At 37.3% G+C, this 19,422-nt stretch overlaps 4 protein-coding genes and 1 pseudogene across 6 annotated transcripts; 2 read left to right on the top strand and 3 right to left on the bottom strand.

Annotated features, from left to right (window-relative positions):
- Positions 1-174: 174 nt before the first annotated feature.
- LOC110821794 (anthocyanidin 3-O-glucosyltransferase 2-like) lies at positions 175-1,809 on the bottom strand. The gene has a single exon (XM_022051741.2). It carries the CDS (start codon positions 1,722-1,724, stop codon positions 270-272), a length of 1,455 nt encoding a protein of 484 aa, XP_021907433.2. The 5' UTR covers positions 1,725-1,809; the 3' UTR covers positions 175-269.
- A 529-nt stretch (positions 1,810-2,338) lies between these two features.
- On the bottom strand, positions 2,339-5,799 carry LOC110821676 (anthocyanidin 3-O-glucosyltransferase 2-like; annotated as a pseudogene).
- A 3,299-nt stretch (positions 5,800-9,098) lies between these two features.
- LOC110821776 (anthocyanidin 3-O-glucosyltransferase 2-like) lies at positions 9,099-10,972 on the bottom strand. The gene has a single exon (XM_022051721.2). The coding sequence runs from the start codon at positions 10,849-10,851 to the stop codon at positions 9,385-9,387; it is 1,467 nt and encodes a 488-aa protein (XP_021907413.2). The 5' UTR covers positions 10,852-10,972; the 3' UTR covers positions 9,099-9,384.
- Positions 10,973-11,546: 574 nt separating this feature from the next.
- Positions 11,547-15,649, top strand: APO4 (APO RNA-binding protein (DUF794)). 3 transcript variants are annotated; one of them, XM_088215960.1, is made up of 4 exons: positions 11,547-11,944; positions 12,210-12,484; positions 13,083-14,964; positions 15,129-15,649. In XM_088215960.1, the coding sequence occupies exons 2-3, from the start codon at positions 12,228-12,230 to the stop codon at positions 13,741-13,743; spliced, it is 918 nt and encodes a 305-aa protein (XP_088072086.1). In that variant the 5' UTR covers positions 11,547-11,944; positions 12,210-12,227; the 3' UTR covers positions 13,744-14,964; positions 15,129-15,649. The 3 variants fall into 3 exon arrangements, with proteins under 3 accessions (XP_088072086.1, XP_088072084.1, XP_021907117.1); XM_088215958.1 differs by having other exon boundaries at positions 11,550-11,944; positions 13,020-14,964; positions 15,132-15,649; XM_022051425.2 differs by having other exon boundaries at positions 11,550-11,944; positions 13,020-14,964.
- A 1,268-nt stretch (positions 15,650-16,917) lies between these two features.
- ICL (isocitrate lyase) lies at positions 16,918-19,148 on the top strand. The gene is made up of 3 exons (XM_022051452.2): positions 16,918-17,078; positions 17,209-18,811; positions 18,903-19,148. Exons 1-3 carry the CDS (start codon positions 17,049-17,051, stop codon positions 18,995-18,997), a joined length of 1,728 nt encoding a protein of 575 aa, XP_021907144.1. The 5' UTR covers positions 16,918-17,048; the 3' UTR covers positions 18,998-19,148.
- Positions 19,149-19,422: the final 274 nt, after the last annotated feature.

Genomic DNA, 19,422 nt, shown 5'->3' with positions numbered 1-19,422 from the left:
TGCTCCGGAATGCAAATTTTTAGGAGGGACAAAATCTAAATATTCCTTATTTGTTGACTAAGTCATATGAGCTAAACTTGGAATTGCCGAGATATCGTTCTTTATAGGTTAGATGGTTGACTAAATTTTAGGTCAACTCAATGAATTAAATACGTTTAATTTAACACACCAAAATTAGAAAATATATCTTTTAAAATTTTATACAATATAATATTCAAGCAAAAGAGAAATGGCCCAAGATGGACAGTTGGAGAAGAACTAGAAAAGCTTTAAGCTGAGATGTTATTCATCACATCTTCAATAAACTGGCCCAATACAGCGTGTGAGGACCCACCATCCATCAAGGCCTTTCTGCTGATCTCACTCATCTCCTTCACCTTCTTCCTCGCATCGTTATCCTCCTCCATCAAACACCTAATCCCTTTCTCTATCACTTCCGCACTCACCCTCTCCTCCTGTAAGCCCAATATTGCATAATCCTTCCTGTAATCCATTTTGATTTCCACCGCCAGTCCCAGCTCCACCACCATGTGAAATGCATTGAATTGCTGCTCTGCGTACAGCGGCCATGCCGCCATCGGCACCCCAAACCACACGCTCTCCAGTATAGAGTTCCACCCGCAATGGGTAACAAATCCTCCGATCGACGGATGAGCGAGCACCGCCACTTGTGGGGCCCACCCCATGACCTTCCCCATTCCGACGGTTCGATCCACAAATCCTTCCGGTAAAACTTCCTCAAAGTTCTCGTACTCAGTGGGGAACGACATCGTTTTATCCTTGGGCGGAGGACGACGTAGGGACCACAGGAATCGATGGCCACTTCCCTCGAGAGCGCGTGCGATCTCCTTAACCTGCTCCTCATCGAAGCTTCCCAAGCTCCCGAAGCACAGGAACAAAACTGATGACGGGGGTTGATCGTCGAGCCACGTCATGATGTTAGAATATTTATGGGCCGTACACGTGTCTGAATCTTGACCGTCGCCCTTGAAATTGATTATGGGTCCAACGGTGTAGACAGGAGGGACAGTGCTATTACTGAGCGAGATCACCGCATTGGATTCTATCTCAGCAAACGAGTTTACCATAATACCCTTTGTTTTTCTAAACCCTCTTGCTCCGTTCAGGACGTAAGGAAGCCAATCCTTGTTTAACATGGCGGAAGGCAAGATGGTCTTGGCCGGAAGTGGGTTAACCAAACCGGGTATGGGTAACATAACGTCCGAGTTCTTAAACTCAGTAATGTCGACCTCTTCTTCGTCGGCGAGGGTTTGGACATGGAATTGAAGCGCGAGAAAGGAAGTGCTCGACGTGAAAAACGGGTAGGAGGGCAGGCCAAGTTCATCTGCGACCTCGATCATGCCGACGCAGAACATGTCGATGACGAAACCAGCAAGACGATGAGAGGGGTCAAAAGAGAGAGCTAGATTGGTGACTGCTTCTTTGACGATAGGCTTGTTGTCATCAATGACAGACATAAAAGGCCTTTTGGGTTCCTCTTCTGAGTCCAACTCAGGGAGGTGGATGAAGCGGATGCGGTCATAGTCAGAAGAAGCAATTAAGGAGTTGATGTAGGTGGTGATAGAGGTGGTATATTGGGAACTAATGAGGAGAACTGTGATGGAGAGACGGTCGTCACGATGAACAAGGAGCTTGGCGATCTCCATGGTTGAGGCGATGTGGCTGAGGCTGGGCATGGGAATGAAGATGAGTTCTCCTGTCATATTGTGTTTCCAACTAGCAGGTATCCACTGGGCGTTGTAATTCTCTGTGTATAATACGGAATGTTAGTACATATGCTACTGTTGGGTTGAAGAAGATAAGGAAATTGTGGTGGTTGTTTGGCACGTAATAATATTTTGAAGTGTCTAAAGAAAACGATTGATCGGAGCGGATTTAGACTTGTCATGGAGCACCAATGAGAAACGTTATGGCTTTGCTTATCACTAATTGAGAAAGAATGTAAATAATTTATTGACAAGAAGAAAAATAAAAGTATCATAAATAAAATTTTGAAGATCAAACAAGAAAAAAAAGCAAAAGATGAAAATGAAAGAAACTAGCCGTGTAGAGAAACTAATGAGGCTAGTTAATGATAATAAAGAAAAATATAACACCTTCGATAAAATGATGGGAAAGAAATAGATAGGAAATAAAGCAATTGCATTTTTTAAAATTTATTTGTTTATCTAGCAGACAACCAATGAAAGGAAACCATGTTAAGCAAATGAAAAATAAGGCTACTCTTCAACTTTAATTTATAATAATTAAAGAAATTATTATAAATTATTGAAATCTCAAAAACTCAAATAAAATACGATCATTTAAATTGGACTCACTAAGATTGGCCTTTTGAGATGGAGATGTTGTCCATCACATCTTTGATGAATCGGCCCAATTTAACATGTGAAGATCCACCATCCATCATAGTCTTCCTACTACTTTCACTCACTATCTTCAATTTCTTCCTCTCCTCGTTATCTTTCTCCATCAAACACTTGATTCCTTTCTCTATAATTGCATTAGTCACAATCTTTTTTTTGCCTATAAGCACATCATTTCGATAATCCATTTTGATCTCCACTGCCAATATCTTCTCTACTACCATCTGAAATGCGTTGAATTGTTGCTCTGCAAACAATGGCCAAATTACCATTGGCACCCCAAACCAGATCCTCTCTAATATAAAGTTCTAACCACAATGAGATATAAACCCACCGATTGAAAGATGAGCTAGCACAGCCACTTGTGGGGCGCACCCTATGATTTTTTCGACCTTTGACGTTCGAGCAAGTAAACCTTTCGGTAGCACTTTTGTAACGGCCTCGGAAATTTAAATAAAATATATGTATTAAAAATCTCAAATGCGAAAGCGTAATAAAAATCTTGATTAACATCCATTACACAATAACCAAAACGTACTCAAAACATGAAAGAATAAACTAACTAAAAGAAATACTCGAAATAAGAACTATAAATATAGCTATGGAGTCTTTAGGCGTCCCTTTCGCCATCTTCCTGCGGAACGAGCTCGGGAACAATGTCTTCCTGATCTGAAATAGTTAAATAAGGAATGAGCTACACCAGCCCAGTAAAGACATCACACTATCTCACCGCCACGGAAGTAAAGGTGGGTAGAAAATAAAATGACCAATGGAGCATAATTTATAACAAATTCTTTTATCAATAATAAAATCATTTACTGTCCACTTACCTCAGCGAGATCCATGGAAACAACATATGAAAATAATAACCTTACAATATCATGAAATCATATACACTTTATAACACAACATATATCACACATTTACATTTCAATCATCAGAAAACAGATTTCCTCTTTTACCAGCCTACTAGTATCCCTGAGGATCCATAGGGGGTCCCCTCTACACGTGAACCATTAACATTTACAACCTGATTCCAGGGCCGTCCCCATACCCTGTTCAGTATGGGTGCCAAAACCATGAACCTCAATACCCCGTTCGGTATGAGGGTGAAACGGACCGTCCCCATACCCCGTCTGGTATGGGCGTCAAAACACATAAGGTCTCCATACCCCGTCCGGTATGAGAGAACACGTTCCCAGTAAGGTTCCCTACGGACCCGTTCCGTCCACCATCTCTCAGGATATCTAGTCAGGCTGTCCACATTATCCACTTATCAATTTACATAATCTTTTTGCCTTTTTTCTTGGTTTCAATCATCCAAACACACACAACATGTAAACCAGTAATTGACACCAAATAAGACAACACAGTACCAGGTTCACCATAATACAAACCATAATAAAAGAAATATAGTTCATGCATACGAGACCATAACATAATTACATCAAACATCATGCTGCATTTAATACTGAAAATTAGATCAAACAATAACAGACCAACACTGTATCAGACTCGGGCTCCATTGGCAACCTTAATCAATTATACATCTATAAAGTCACACAGTACAGTTTAATTATTTATTTAGTTTTAATACCGTGATGAGAAATAGGGTGAGGGGTCCTTATTTGTTTCAGGGTCTGAATACGGCTCTACAGTGCGCCTACAGGTTGTTCCTAATTTTTCCTGAATTTTTTTTGAAAAACTGAAACGCACTACTGGTACCTGCACGTGTCCCAAAAAATCCCAAATTAGACCTAGGGCCCCTTTCAGCCAATATCGCAATTCCGGCACTGCAACTCCTCCGACGTGAGTCACGTTTTGATGTTTGGCTCCGATCAACCTGTAGAAAAAAAAACGATAATCACAGTGGTATAAAATTTGCATCAAACGGAGGCCGAGAAAGGCCTCATCGGAGGTAAAAATTGAGGAAGAGCGCAGCGGCGTGGCTGGGTTTCGGCTGGGTTTTCAGGCCATTTGGCCGATGGTTTGGCTCCGGTTTGGCCATAGACGGACTCAGCATCAAAAAACGAGCATGGAGGAGAAAATTTACCTCAATCGGCGGTCGGAAACTTCCCCGGTGCGGCGGTGGGTGGCGGCGGCCGGCTCCTTCGGCGTCTGGTTCTTCTTCTCCGGCGAGGCACTGGTGGCTAGGGTTTTCTGATCAGGTGTGGGTGGGGCTATTTATACCCTTTTTCTTTTAATCTCAGCCGTTCATCAAGATTAAATCTGGACCGTTCGATCGCGATTTAATTGGGATTAAATCTGGGCCGTCCATTGCGATGCAATCTGGGTCGTCCGTGCCTGATTGAATCTGGTCCGTCCGTGCGCGTGAATCTAGGCCATCCGTGCGCACGTTTGATCTGGGCCGTCTGTGCACGCGGGAACAGATCTGGACCGTCCGATCGCGCGCACGCGGATCGCCCACGTGGCCCGTCCCCTAGTCAGTGTTTCCTTGCCACGCGGCGCGTCCTGGTTGGCCGAGGCTGCTAACCAGGCCGCTGACATGGCTGCTGACGGGGTGCTGACGTGGCACAATTTTTTAAATTGCGTTTTGACCTCCGGTTTTCGATTTTCTTTTCAAAAACACCCCCAGAATCTAAATTTTCACCCTTTTTTTTCAAAATCAATTTCAATTAAATCCAAATAATATTTTTACCTAATTTTATCACTATTATTATTTTTATTTTCATTAAATTAAATTAAATAAAAAAATCAAACAAATAAATAAAAATAAAAATAAATAAAATAAAAAATTTTATTTTTATTTGGGTGTTACAACTTTCTCATAATTCTTATAATCACCAGGACACAAGATTGTTGTTTTAGGCGGTGGTTTTCGATGAGACCATAAGAATTGATGGTCGCTTCACTCCAATCCATGTGTTATTTTTTTAACTTGATCGACACTTAAAGTTCCCATGCTACCGAAGCATAAGAACACAACTGAAGACATTGGTTGATCATCAAGCCATGCCATGATATTGATAGACTTGTGCACCTTAATCATTCTTGAATCACGAACTTTACCATCAAGGTTAAATACGGGTCCCACAGGATATACATGTGGAAATTTTTTTTCCAACAATGACTTCATTATGTCATATTTTAATTCCACGAACGAATTTACGATAATACCCTTTGTTTCTTTATATTTTCTTGCATTATACGTGAGAAGATCCAACCATTGTTTTTCACTATTCTTTAACATCGTGGAAGGCAACACGAACTTTATAGGGAGCGGATTCAATAAACCTGAAAAAGTCAATTTAGCATTTGACTTGTTAAATTTAGAGATGCTTGCGTCTTCCTTGTTGATTAAGGCTAGAATATGATCCTCGAGTGCAAGAAAAAAAACACTTGATGTGTAAAAGATGTAGGCAAGAACGTCAAATTCATTTGCAACATCAATCATCTGTGTCCAAAATATGTCTATGATGAATCCAATAAGGTGATGCAAACGAACAGATAAATCAAGATTGACAACTGCTTTTTTAATATATGGCTTGTAATATTCAATGGGTGAAACATGATAATTGTTATAATTACTATATAACATGAGTGGTTCTAAATCTGGAAGGTTAATTAATTGAATACGATCGGGCACAAAAAAGTAGTTAATGATTGAACGGAATTGATGATAGATGGATCATTTTATGATTTCATGACTAGTATCGTGGCGAAGAGGCGGTCATCTCAATCAACGAGAAGCTTGACAATCTTTATCATCACATTATGTAACTGAAACTTGGAATTATTATGAATATTAGTTCTACTTTCATGATTTTTTTTCTAACTAATTAGTTTAGAAAAACTATGCAATATAAAAAGACTAGAGTACTTCTCTAAGTACTTTGAATCTATCAAATTAAAGGGTAATATCTATCAATCAGATTACATACCGTTAAAATGATATTATTTATAATACCTAGTTGAGCACCAGCTAGGTACAAAAAAAAATAAAAATAAAAAAAGTACAAGACACCTCAGTAGGTGAGGTGTCAGGACAAGTCAGGTCATTCGGGCACGTGTGCGTACACGTGGCGAGATCTGAAAACGTACAGTCCATATTTGTCTTACAGATCCGACGGCTCCCAAAAGCCTATATACGAGCTTAATTTTTAGCTCTTAGAAAGGAAAGAAGAACCCTAGCCGCCAGGGAAGCCTAAGCGGCATCAGGGCCGAGAGAGCGGAGTGAGGGGGGAACCTTGATCGCATGAGGAGGAGGAGTGAGCGGTAGTCGCAAAGGTAGGACGCGACGGAAGGGAAGACGTCGTTGGAAGAATAAAGAAAGAGAGAATGGGAGATCGTCGGGCAGGAGAAGAAAAAGAATAAGAGAAGAAGAGAGAGAAAGAGAGAAAAAAAAAAGAATAATAATAAAGGAAAAGAAATAAGAAGAAGAAAAGAAGAAAGGAAAAAAAGAAAGATAAAGAAGAAGAAGAAAGAAAAAAAGAAGAAGAAGAAGAAGAAGAAATAAAAAAAAAAGAAGAAAACGAAAAAAAGGGAAAAGAAGAAGAGAAGAGGGAAAGGCCACAGGGAAGAAGAAGGAAGAAGTAAAAAAAAAGAAGAGAAAAAAAAAGGGAAAAAAAAGAAAATAAAAGGAAAAGAAAGAGAAAGAAAAGAAAAAAAAAGAAGAAAAAGGGAGTGCAGCGACCGAATCTGTTGTTAGTACGTCGTATGTGGCAACACACACAAATCCCAGCATCAGCGCATGGCATATTCAGTGACACATGTGTGTTGATGCATGGTGATGTCAGTGACTGGGACCGCATATCCCAAGGTAAATATCCATTTATCATTTCACGTAATATAGTTTTCAAAATTATTTATAATTTAATATATGTGTTTTCTATTATAAACGTGAAAAATTATTCAAACGATATTCGGATTTCTAAAAAAATCGTAGATCGAGGTAGAACCTAAAGCTTTTCCGATCATACGATAGGTAAGAATTATGCGTCTTCCATACGGAGAGATAAATTATATATTTATGTTAATGTGTATATATATAGTGCAATATGTGTGAATGTTTAAATATATGTAATAAAATAAATATAATTAGTATGTCTAATTTGTATTTGTTTGTATTTATGTAGTGTATATATATGTACGTTGTTACATATGTGTGTGTGTATATATATATATATATAAAATACGATAAATATTATATGAATTGACAAGAATATAATTGATAAGAACAAAGCTGATAAAAACAAATACGTGAATAGTTAAGTATGGTGTGCTATAATTATGCATACGTGTTTAAGTATAAACGTGTGTGTATGTATTGGTAGATATTGTGTGTGTGTAAATATAAATATATATTCTGTGTGAGATATGTAGTGAGGGTACATGTCTGTATTGTAATATATGTGTACATATGTTATGCATATAAAATGTATAACCAGTGTGTATACGTGTAGAATTTGGGTACACTGCACTTACTGTGTGATCTGGTGCAGATGTACAATACATTGTACTTGCTGTATGATTTGGTACAGTTGCATGAGAAATCTGAACATCTTATGTTTGCTGTGTGATCTAGTACAAGATGATTCAGGAAGTAGTTTGAAATGTATGGCTCTGATGTGCGTGATGATATCGTATGTTTTCTGTGTGTGTGTGTTTGTATTTTATCATGCATAAAAATTGATATCTTAGATATGAAATAAGTGAATTAAAAATGAGAGAGATTTGAAAAGAGTGTAGAGTGTAAGGACCCTAAATACCTATTTGTTTAGTCTGAATCGAAGAGGGGATTGTGTGTATGTGGTTGAAGTTCAGCAGGTATGATAAACCTGCACATGAATAGAGTTTGAAATCTAATTCAAAATTTGATAAATGTTTGTGAGCGAATCACTTAGTAAACGTAACTGTTGTGACCAATGTGAGATTATGAGTGTGTTATCCATGCGATGAGGGGATTCATTTAGTCTTTTCTCGATGACGATATAAATAATATCACGCAATAAAATCTTATATGTGGTATTTCGAGTGTTTTGTGATATTTTGAGTGTAAGTGTAATTTGAAATAAGAACAAAAATTATGTTATAAGAGTAAGGATTATAATATGTTTCATGTGATGGTTTGTTTTGTTGTATATTTTAATTGGGATGTTTTGTTTGATATTTTCTTGATCATAAATATTAATATATTTTATATATTGCATGAATGTATGTACGTAAGTTTTAATTATAGAATTTTTTTTTATTGAGTTCATGAAACTCATTTTAATTCACCATCATCCTGGTAAGAAAAGATGAGAAACAAGTTTAAGATCAATGGAAGATGACTAAGAAAACTTGATTAGTTTTTGTTTTAATATTATAAATTAATTTAGGTACCTCAATTATTATAAACACGTAATTATTCTGTCACAATAGAGGTATATTAAAGTGTAATTTTATTGCATATTTAATATTTTATATGTTCCATTAATTGAAAATATTATGATAACGTCTATACTCAATGATATTGAGATTCAGGTTGTTATATTATTTATAAAAATTATAATAATATATCATTAATTTTTTACTTATATATTTGTATTATATAGTTTTTAGCAGAACTGAAATACAAGAACTTATAAATGTAAAAATTAAAGAGTCAATTACATTTATAGAATCAATCCATTCATATATCTACTCTCCAACATCAAATAATTAAAATACAAACTCTTTTTAATTAAATTAAATTAAATACCTAGATTCCTCTTTTGCCTCGAACTTATTAGAGCTATATGTCTACAAATGTATATATTTAAATATTTGACACCAAAATGCCAACTTTAAAGATATATATCTACAAAATCTCCTACATACCTTCTTATCATTCCACTCTTTGAACTTATTTCAAATTTGATTTTAGTCCTAAAATTATTTTTGTTACATAAAAAAATCATGGAATTTTTAATTTCTCCTTTCAAAAATTAATTTCTTTTTTTTTTAACTTTTATAATTATTTAAATATTATATTATAAAAATCAAAATAAATTAAATATTACATGTCACGTGACGGCATGTTGTCCTTCACGTCTTGAATAAACTGGGCCAATGCAGCGTGGGAAGATCCACCGTCCATCAAAGCCTTCCTGCTCGTTTCACTCAGTAACATCACCTTCTTCCTCATCTCATTATCCTGCTCCATCAAACACCGAATCCCTTTCTCTATCACTGCAGCACTCACGATCTCCTCTTCTTCCCCCACCAAAAAATCTCTCCTGTAATCCATCTTAATCTCCGTCGCCACTCCCAACTCAACCACCACCATAAACGCATTAAATTGCTGCTCTGCATAGAGTGGCCACGCCGCCATGGGCACTCCAAACCATAAGCTCTCCAGCGTCGAATTCCATCCACAATGAGACACGAACCCTCCGATTGATGGGTGGCCCAGCACGTCCACTTGTGGCGCCCATCCTATGATCTTCCCCATCTTAGCCGTCCGATTTAAAAATCCCTCCGGCAAAACTTCCGCCGGATTCTCGTACTCGCCGGGGACCGACATCTTACTCTTTCCCGGATGTTGACGAAGGGACCATAGAAACCGGTGCCCACTCTTTTCTAGCGCGTCTGCTATCTCTTTCACTTGATTCTCACTAAAGCTTCCCATACTCCCGAAGCACAGGAACACAACTGACGTCGGAGGTTGATCATCGAGCCAAGCTATAATATCATCAAATTTCTCAGTTTCAGTCTTCTTCGAATCACGACTGTTTCCCTTGAGATTGAGAATGGGTCCAACTGGGTATAGAGAAGGGAATTTGCTATCAAAAAATAAGTTTAACACATTAGATTCTAACTCCATAAACGAGTTGACGATAATCCCCTTGGTTCTTTTGTACCTTCGAACGTTATTCATGACAAGATTGAGATAAAATTTGTCTAACATGACACCGGGCAAGACAGCCTTAGCAGGAAGGGGGTTCACAAAACCCGGGATTAGAAACTCAGCATCCGAGTCTCTGAACTCGGTAACGTCCACGCCATGGTCATGGTAGAGAGATTGGAGATGAAGCTCGAGTGCGAGATAAGAAGCGCTGGACGTGTAAAACAAGTAGCTGGGCACGCCGAATTCGTCTGCCACGTCAATCATGGATGTGCAGAACATGTCGATGACGAACCCGGCTAAACGATGCGAGCCGGAGAGAGCGAGATTACTGACGGCTTCTTTGACAGATGGTTTGTGCGCTTCGATGTAAGAAAAGAGAGATCTTCTTTCGGTTTTGTTTTCAGAACTGGAGAGGTCAAGAACTGGGAGGTAGATGAAGCTGATGCGATCAGTCACGGTGGAGGAATTCAATGACTGGATGTAAAAGTCAATGGATGAGTCATTGAATTGTGGTTTCATGATGATAAGAGTGATGGAGAGTCGCTCATCGCGGTTCAAGAGGAGTTTGGCAATCTCGACGATTGAGACCATATGGCCGACGCCGGGCATGGGGATGAACACCAGCTCGATCTTCATCGTTCTTCTCTCTAAAGCTAGCTCCTTTCCAGTGAAGTGTTTTCTGTATTCTGGAATTTGGTTTCTAGTGGGTGCGGTAGAAGATAAGAATGGGAGAAATTGGTGGATGGCAGTACTTGCTTTTGTAAATATTGAAACATCATCTTTTAGAATTGTCTGCATGCTAAAGGGTGTGCCAGTCACGTCCATTATTGACTTACACGTATCACTAATCGTTTAACTTTTGCTCGTATGGTACAGACAGGTTAAAAGATGATTTAAAGATGTTTATATTTTACTTGTATAAGTTATGAATATCATATTTTACTGAGTATCTAATTATAAATTAGAAATGATTAATTTTAATATTTAATTTAATAAAATTAAAAAATTAATTTATTAATGAAATAATAAAATTATAATAATTAAATTAAAATAAATATTATTTAATTATTTTTCCACAAAACAATACTTCAGAACCTCCATGGTCTATTATCTATCTATTAGAATAAACAGATATTTGAAGATACTATCATATGTCATATGCTAATAGTTTTTAGGTAAATTACACGTCCAAAAAATCTGGGTATTTTAATAAACAAATTATTTGAATAATTAATTTGAAAATTTTGTGTATATATATATATTTTTTCAAATATTTTCTATACTATATATATATATTATCTTATCATATTAATTATATGGAAAAACATGTCAAGGAAAAAAAGAATTTACGTGGGTATTTCCAATTGTTACACCTTTGCTGTTACGCCCTCCCACGTTAGGCCCATTTTCTCGCCGCCTATTCTATAGCTCCCCAGTTTCAAGCCCATGCTACCGATTTCCGGTTTACGCCGAAACAATTTGTTCGACAAAAGACTCGAGAGATACAGAGATGAAAGGTGGTCGGATTGTTACACCTCCATTGCTCAAGCCTCTTCGCATCGCATCGTCTCTCACTCTACCTTTGATTCGGAATCGTGCTTGTTGAAGACAACGGCTTATTTCAGCCACGAATTTTCCCTTCCGCCAAACAGCTTCTTCAACCTTCTGATCGCGTGGCAGCTTATCAAAATTAAACCCCTTTTCCTCTCGACCTTTTGCTTCCGCCCAAGTAAATTATTTTCGCATATATTTCGTTACCTACCAACTAAATTTCTGATTTTTTTTATGAATTAGCCACTCAATTCGTTTGCAATCTACTACATGGCTTTAATATCACTTGAAATTACTTCTGGGTGTTCCAATTTGTTCGAATTCGAACAGCTTATACGACGTTTCTTCTCTCTTTTTGTTCGGATTACTTGCACATTGAGAATTGAATATCATTTTGTTGACTTTCTTTCCCTTTTTTGTTGCCCACCAAATGTTTGATGCAGGGTCTCTGTGATAATTTAATGGCGTCTTTGAGATGGGAACTGTATCGGAATCTTTTAGGAGAAGTTAGTAGCTACATTATGCAACCGCGGTTTTATAGCTCGAAAGTTGACTTGAAAAAGTTGCGACCTATGATACTGAAGAGAATTGAAAATCGAGCAAAGGATTATCCGGTTCCGGCAATGATTCCAGTAGCAGAAGAGGTTCTTAGTGCAAGAGCTCTTCTCATCCGAGGCGTCTCCACGCTTCTCAGAGTTTTTTCTGTTGTCACCTGCAAGTAAGTCGCCGCATCAAGGCCCATATTATCAAAATAATGCCATATCAGATTCTCTCTAAAAAAGTCAGCATGAACCTATGTATATATCCAACAACAAAATTGCTCATTTTAGAATGCTTTAATCAATGGTTCTCTGAATTTAAACTTACGAAATTTAAAATGATAAAATTTTTCATTTTGTGAATGCTGCTTACTGATTTGTGATTTGTGTAGTGTCGACGACAGCAATGAACCTAAAAGAGGGAAAAGTATCTCCTAAATTGTTGGTTTGCAAAAAACTTGTAAAATTTTTCTTTTGGTATTGACACCTTCATATTACATTGGACATTGCATAGTGATCTTCTGTATATTTGATGCCGAGTTAGCTTCGAATTGGCTACAAGTTGGCAGTTAAATTACTGAGTTGGCTTTAGAAATAGAAACCTTTTTATGTTTATGCCATCTTCACAATGAAGCATAGAAATATCATGAATTTCATATTCACAGTTCTGTTGAATGGTATGCCCATTTTTGAGGAAATCGTGAATTTTTACAGGTTCTGTCCAGAAGTATTTGTAGGCGAGAAAGGTCACTTAATTCAGACTTGCTGTGGTTACAGGCGTCGAGGCAAGAATCGGGTTCATGAATGGGTGAAGGGTGGCTTGAATGATATAATTGTACCGGTAGAAGCCTTTCACCTGCACAAAATGTTTCAAGATGTTATTAAACATGGTGAGAGGTTCGATTTTGATCGTGTTCCAGCAGTTGTTGAGCTATGTTGGCAGGCCGGAGCAGATCCACACATTGAAACATTAAATTCCAGCCCTTGGAATACCAACAATGATTCCTGTGGCATTGAAGGAGTTGAATCTCTGTCTACTGATGAGGTGAGGTTGATAGCCACGGGCACTTTGAAAGCATGGGAGACTCTTAGATCTGGCGTGCAAAAGTTGTTATTAACTTATCCAGCAAAGGTATGCAAGCACTGTTCTGAAGTTCATGTAGGGCCAAGTGGCCACAAGGCACGGCTTTGCGGAGTGTTTAAATACGAGAGTTGGCGAGGAACCCATTTTTGGAAGAAGGCAAATGTAGATGATTTGATGCCTCCAAGAACTGTATGGATACGCCGGCCTCAGGATCCTCCGGTTCTTTTGAATGAAGGCCGGGACTTTTACGGGCATGCTCCTGCAGTGGTGGCACTGTGCACAGAGGCTGGTGTAAGTACTCCCACAAAATATTCTTGTATGATGAAAGTCCAAGGTTTACCAGGGCCTGTTTGATTCTTTTTTTTTTTTTTTTCAATCAATCTGCTGGTAAATTCTCGAATTGGATTGGCATCGACATGGTCCGGTATCCGGAGCAATTTCAGGTGATGTTCCAACTCAATTCAGCATGTCGAAGTTTTATTCACTGAGTACATCCTCAAGGTTAGAGTACAGCCCCATGTAACTTCTAGCTCAAGCATGGAAATTTTGTTTACATTTTCAGTATCTTTCTCCAGATATATCCTTGTATATGTGAAATCATAGATGTGATCATTGTATTTATACATGTTGGCCAATAATGTTTCATTATCCGGCATTTAAAAAGCCAAACCTAGGCCTCCCATTCAACTTGATCCTCTCATTTTTTTTTTATCTTTTGCTCTTCAAGTTTTACTTTAGAGGACATTTGGATTGAGAACTCAAGAGAATAAAAAGTAAGCTTCAGATTCTTTTTAATGTTATTATGAATTCTGCCACGATCATGGTGTCCTACACAGCTTCTGTTTAGCTTTATGCGAGTTTCCTAGTAGTGGGTTATGAAGAATCTCTACTTCAACTCGACATTGAATTACATAATAACAAATATAATTAAATCTAATAACTATATTGAAAAAGATTGAAAGAGATGCCATAAGATTAAAGTAAAAAGTTTTCAGAGGTTTCACCTGATAAATTCTTCGGAAATGAGGAAGTTATAGCACCTCAAATTTGATATTTAGATAAGTTATAACACTGTATATATATATATATATTTCATAAATATATAAAATTCACTTATTAAACAAACTTTACCCATCATATCTCAAAATTTTGGTGTGCATGAGTTTTCTGTTTAAAATTGTAAATATATATATATATATATATAATAATTTATAAATTCGACCGTTTGTAAATAATTAGTAATTTATAATTAATTATTATCATAAAAAAGATGTATAAACTATGCTAACTAACACTTGAAGAAAATTTTTCAACAACCGATCAAACTTGGACCAAAACAAACAAACAAACAAACCCCATCAACTACCATTCTTCTTTCTCCTCTATACCCTCCAGTCTTCTCCACTCCAAATCTTCTTTTCTCCTATTAATATTACTTTCAGCTCCTCCATTTACGCGCACACTTCCTCCCCTCAAAACACCTTTTTCTTTTAAGTCTTCTTTTTCATCATCAGCTCCGAGTACTGATGTCTGACTCCGATCACTTTTCAGACGACACTTCCGTGGATTCTATAGGTAAAAAAACACATTCGTCATCGACAAATCTCCCCCCCTCCCCCGTCTTTTGAATTCGCAAATACCTTCTGGAACTTTGGAAAAATTGCTTTGTGCGTTTATATCTGTCTTCCTCTGATCTCAAGTTGTGATTTGAATTTTGTGATGAACTTATGATGTGACAGAAGATTCCAGCCACGATTCTAAGCTTGAGTTCTCCGAGGATGAAGAAACCCTGATTGTCAGGATGTATAATTTGGTCGGTGAGAGGTGGGATTGTCATAAATTTTATCTTTCTCGTTGATTTGCTAATATAATTAAAGAAAATAAGGAGATAATTCTATTAATTACTAATTACTATGAAAATGTAAAATTGAAAAAATAAATTAGGTGGTCTCTGATTGCTGGGAGAATTCCTGGAAGAACAGCAGAGGAGATTGAGAATTACTGGAATTCAAGGTATTCAACGAGCGAATGAATATCAAAATCTTGATAATTTAATTTAATTAAGAGCTGCAAAATTTGGGGTTTCTTTCTTTTTCTTTCGTTTGATTGGGGGGAAAAGTTTGGCTGTATGAGATTTATTACACCTGTAGTTGTTTGTTTCCTACTTTTTTTGGGTATTATGATATGATTATGTAAATTGTTATTAATCATTTATTAAGTACATGCTAAGAAGAATCTGTCTGAATTTAAAGTTAAACAACACACCGTCCGAATTCAAGGGCATTGCGGATCTTTTCATATGGGTTTGATTCAAAAATAAATACAGATCTTGAACCGGATTTGTTTGTCAATTCTTAATTTATTTTAATTAAAAAATAAAAATAAATTTCACAAATATTTTAAATTCACTCCTAAAAATTATTGAGATATGTAATTATTAAGCACCATCTAAAATATCAAGATACAAATAATTAATATTTTAGTTAGTGGTGTTTGGGTTTACACAAATTCTCACTTTAGTTTATAAAAAATTCAATCCATATTTTTAATATTAAAATAATAATAAATAATATATTCATGATAACAACTGTTAGTTTTTCACAAATATTATTTTGATGAAATGAAAAATGCGAATGGTTTTCCTCGAAGTGCTAAATAGATTGGATTGGGCTAGGACCCTCATCCAAGAAAAATTAACATTTTTTAATTTTCAATTAATATATAATATTTTAACAAATTAAAATTTTCATTTTTTTTTTTTTAAAAAAAATTTGATTTTGGCTTGTGGTATATATAGAATTATTACTTTAACGCGTATAATTATTTAATTTAAAACCAAAATTAAATCAATTAAGATATTAATTTCTCGGTTTTTATATTCTAAAATGCCTTTAGTGACGAAATATACATACATTAGCCAAATAACATAAATATTATATCCATGTTTATCCACACCGCCAAAACTATCCGACAAAACTCAAACTCAAGTGACGTCTTTAATTTGTCATAATAAATTTTATTATTTTTCATTAAAAAAATAATAATAATAATTTCGTTAGAAAATTAAACCTCAACAAATTTTATTTTGTATTAGAATATCAAGAGAAATTGAATAAAACTAAGTTAAATTTTAACTTTAAATTTATAATATATAAAATGTAAGGAAGTAAGTTTTCAGAATTCCTGGTTTTGAGGATAGAATTTAGGAAGAGGAAGTTATAAAAAGGATGAGATAGGGTTATCTTCCAAACTTCTCCTTGGGACTCTAAACTGTCTGTTTTATCGGTTTCATTCGTAAAACGACGACGTGTCTCTACTTCAATTGCCCACCTGTTGTCCACTTGCACATTTTGGCAACCCAATATCGCCGCAATCTAAAACTAAAAACTTTTAATTCATCATTTACATCCCTTTAAATTATTAAATTACTATCTAAAATTTAATTATGTGAGTTTTTTAATAATTTCCTTTATTTTCTTCTTTCTGCTCCTTATCCACAGAGGGGGGGGGGGGCGCATCGGTTTCGGTGAAATTAATATTTCAGAGGGGTAAATGAATCCATAGCTTTATATAAATTGAGAGCTTTGGAGAGCCCATTGCATGAACTTCTCTTACTTTTATACACAGTTTCCTTAACCAAACACGTAAACGTTCTGGCCATGGCTGCATCTTTCTCTGTTCCTTCAGTGGTAATTATATATACACACACACACACACACGTATATGAAACACCACATTACTCTTCTGTATTTTTTTCTTTATATATTGGGAATCGTTTAAGTTAATCTTGAGAAAAGTTGTAACCTTTTTCATCAACAGATAATGGAAGAAGAAGGGAGATTTGAAGCTGAAGTTGCAGAAGTGCAGGCATGGTGGAACTCAGAGAGGTTCAGGCTAACCCGGCGACCATATTCAGCTAGAGACGTCGTGGCTCTACGAGGAAACCTCAAACAAGGCTATGGTTCGAACGAGATGGCAAAGAAACTATGGAGAACTCTCAAAATTCACCAAATAAACGGCACAGCCTCCAGGACTTTCGGTGCACTTGACCCTGTTCAAGTAACCATGATGGCCAAGCACCTTGACTCCATTTACGTGTCTGGTTGGCAGTGCTCCTCAACTCACACCACTACCAACGAGCCAGGTCCAGACCTTGCCGACTACCCTTATGACACTGTCCCAAACAAGGTCGAGCATCTTTTCTTCGCACAACAGTACCATGACCGCAAACAGAGAGAGGCAAGAATGAGCATGAGCCGCGAGGAGAGAGCTAGAACTCCTTATGTTGATTACTTGAAGCCGATTATAGCTGATGGTGACACCGGTTTTGGTGGCACCACGGCCACTGTTAAGCTCTGCAAGCTTTTCGTTGAACGTGGAGCTGCCGGAGTTCACATCGAGGACCAGTCTTCTGTAACCAAGAAATGCGGCCACATGGCTGGTAAGGTGCTGGTTGCTGTTAGCGAGCACATTAACAGGCTTGTGGCTGCGAGGTTGCAGTTCGACGTGATGGGTGTGGAGACTGTGCTGGTGGCTAGAACTGATGCTGTTGCAGCTAATCTGATTCAAACCAATGTGGATACGAGAGACCATCAGTTCATTTTGGGTGCAACAAATCCGAATCTGAGAGGCAGAAGCTTGGCTACTCTTTTGGCTGAAGCCATGGCTGCTGGTAAAACAGGGGCTGAGCTTCAAGCCATTGAGGATAACTGGATATCCATGGCGGGACTCAAGACTTTCTCTGAATGTGTGATGGACGCCATCAGAAACACGAATGCTGGAGAGGATGAAAAGAGGCGGAGACTGAATGAGTGGACGAACCATTCTAGTTTCGATATGTGTCTGTCCAACGAACAAGCTAGAGAGATTGCAGACAGAATGGGGCTGAACAATCTTTTCTGGGACTGGGATTTACCAAGAACCAGAGAAGGTTTCTACCGGTTTAAAGGGTCTGTAATGGCTGCAATTGTCCGTGGCTGGGCTTTCGCTCCTCATGCAGATCTCATCTGGATGGAAACTTCGAGCCCAGACTTGGTTGAGTGCACAAAATTTGCAGAGGGTGTGAAATCAAAGCAACCGGAGATCATGTTGGCTTACAATCTTTCACCGTCTTTCAACTGGGATGCGTCGGGAATGACCGATGAGCAAATGCGGGATTTCATTCCCAGAATTGCCAAGTTAGGGTTTTGCTGGCAATTCATTACGCTGGCAGGGTTCCACGCCGATGCTCTGGTCGTCGACACATTCGCCAGAGATTTTGCCCGGCGGGGAATGCTGGCTTATGTGGAGAAAATCCAAAGAGAGGAAAGAAACAATGGAGTTGACACACTTGCTCATCAAAAATGGTCAGGTGCAAACTACTATGATCGATACCTGAAGACAGTTCAGGGAGGCATCTCTTCCACCGCCGCCATGGGCAAAGGTTTGCCTTATTCCCATGAATTGTTTAGGAGGTTTGAGATATTGCCATTAATTTTCATCAAGTTCTAATCACTTGTATGTGTGAATTGCAGGAGTTACAGAGGAGCAATTCAAGGAAACATGGACGAGGCCGGGAGCCACGGACATGGGAGATGGCAGGGTGGTGGTGGCGAAAGCGAGATTGTAAGGAGAGCTCAGCTGGCTATGGTGAAAGGGTTGATACTGGGGGGGGGGGGAAGGGAATTAATGCTCAGTTCCTGTATTTGTGGAACTGAGAAGGAATAATCAAATATATTTTGTGGTGTAATAATTTTGTTGATGATGATGCCTTTCGACTTTCTGATTCTGGGAATTTTTTTGGATCAGATTATATTTGTTTCAATTACCTCTGGAAATATATATTAAAAGTAAATTATAATAAAAAAATTTATATACTAATTAAATTAATTAAAAATTTTGTTAATTATCTGATACAACTATTGTAAAAATTAAAAATATTTAATCAAAGAATTTTAGTAAAATAACTAAAAATGCATAATTAATTAAAAATTTTATTAATAGTACATTTAGTTCATAGAACAAATTATTAATTTTAGTTATTTAATTAGTACA

The sequence above is a fragment of the Carica papaya genome, chromosome 3 (genome assembly GCF_054855325.1).
Source record: "Carica papaya isolate Zhongbai chromosome 3, ASM5485532v1, whole genome shotgun sequence".
Lineage (NCBI taxonomy): Eukaryota > Viridiplantae > Streptophyta > Magnoliopsida > Brassicales > Caricaceae > Carica > Carica papaya.
Note: the sequence above shows the minus strand (reverse complement) of the source record. Positions and strands in the feature narration are given on the sequence as shown.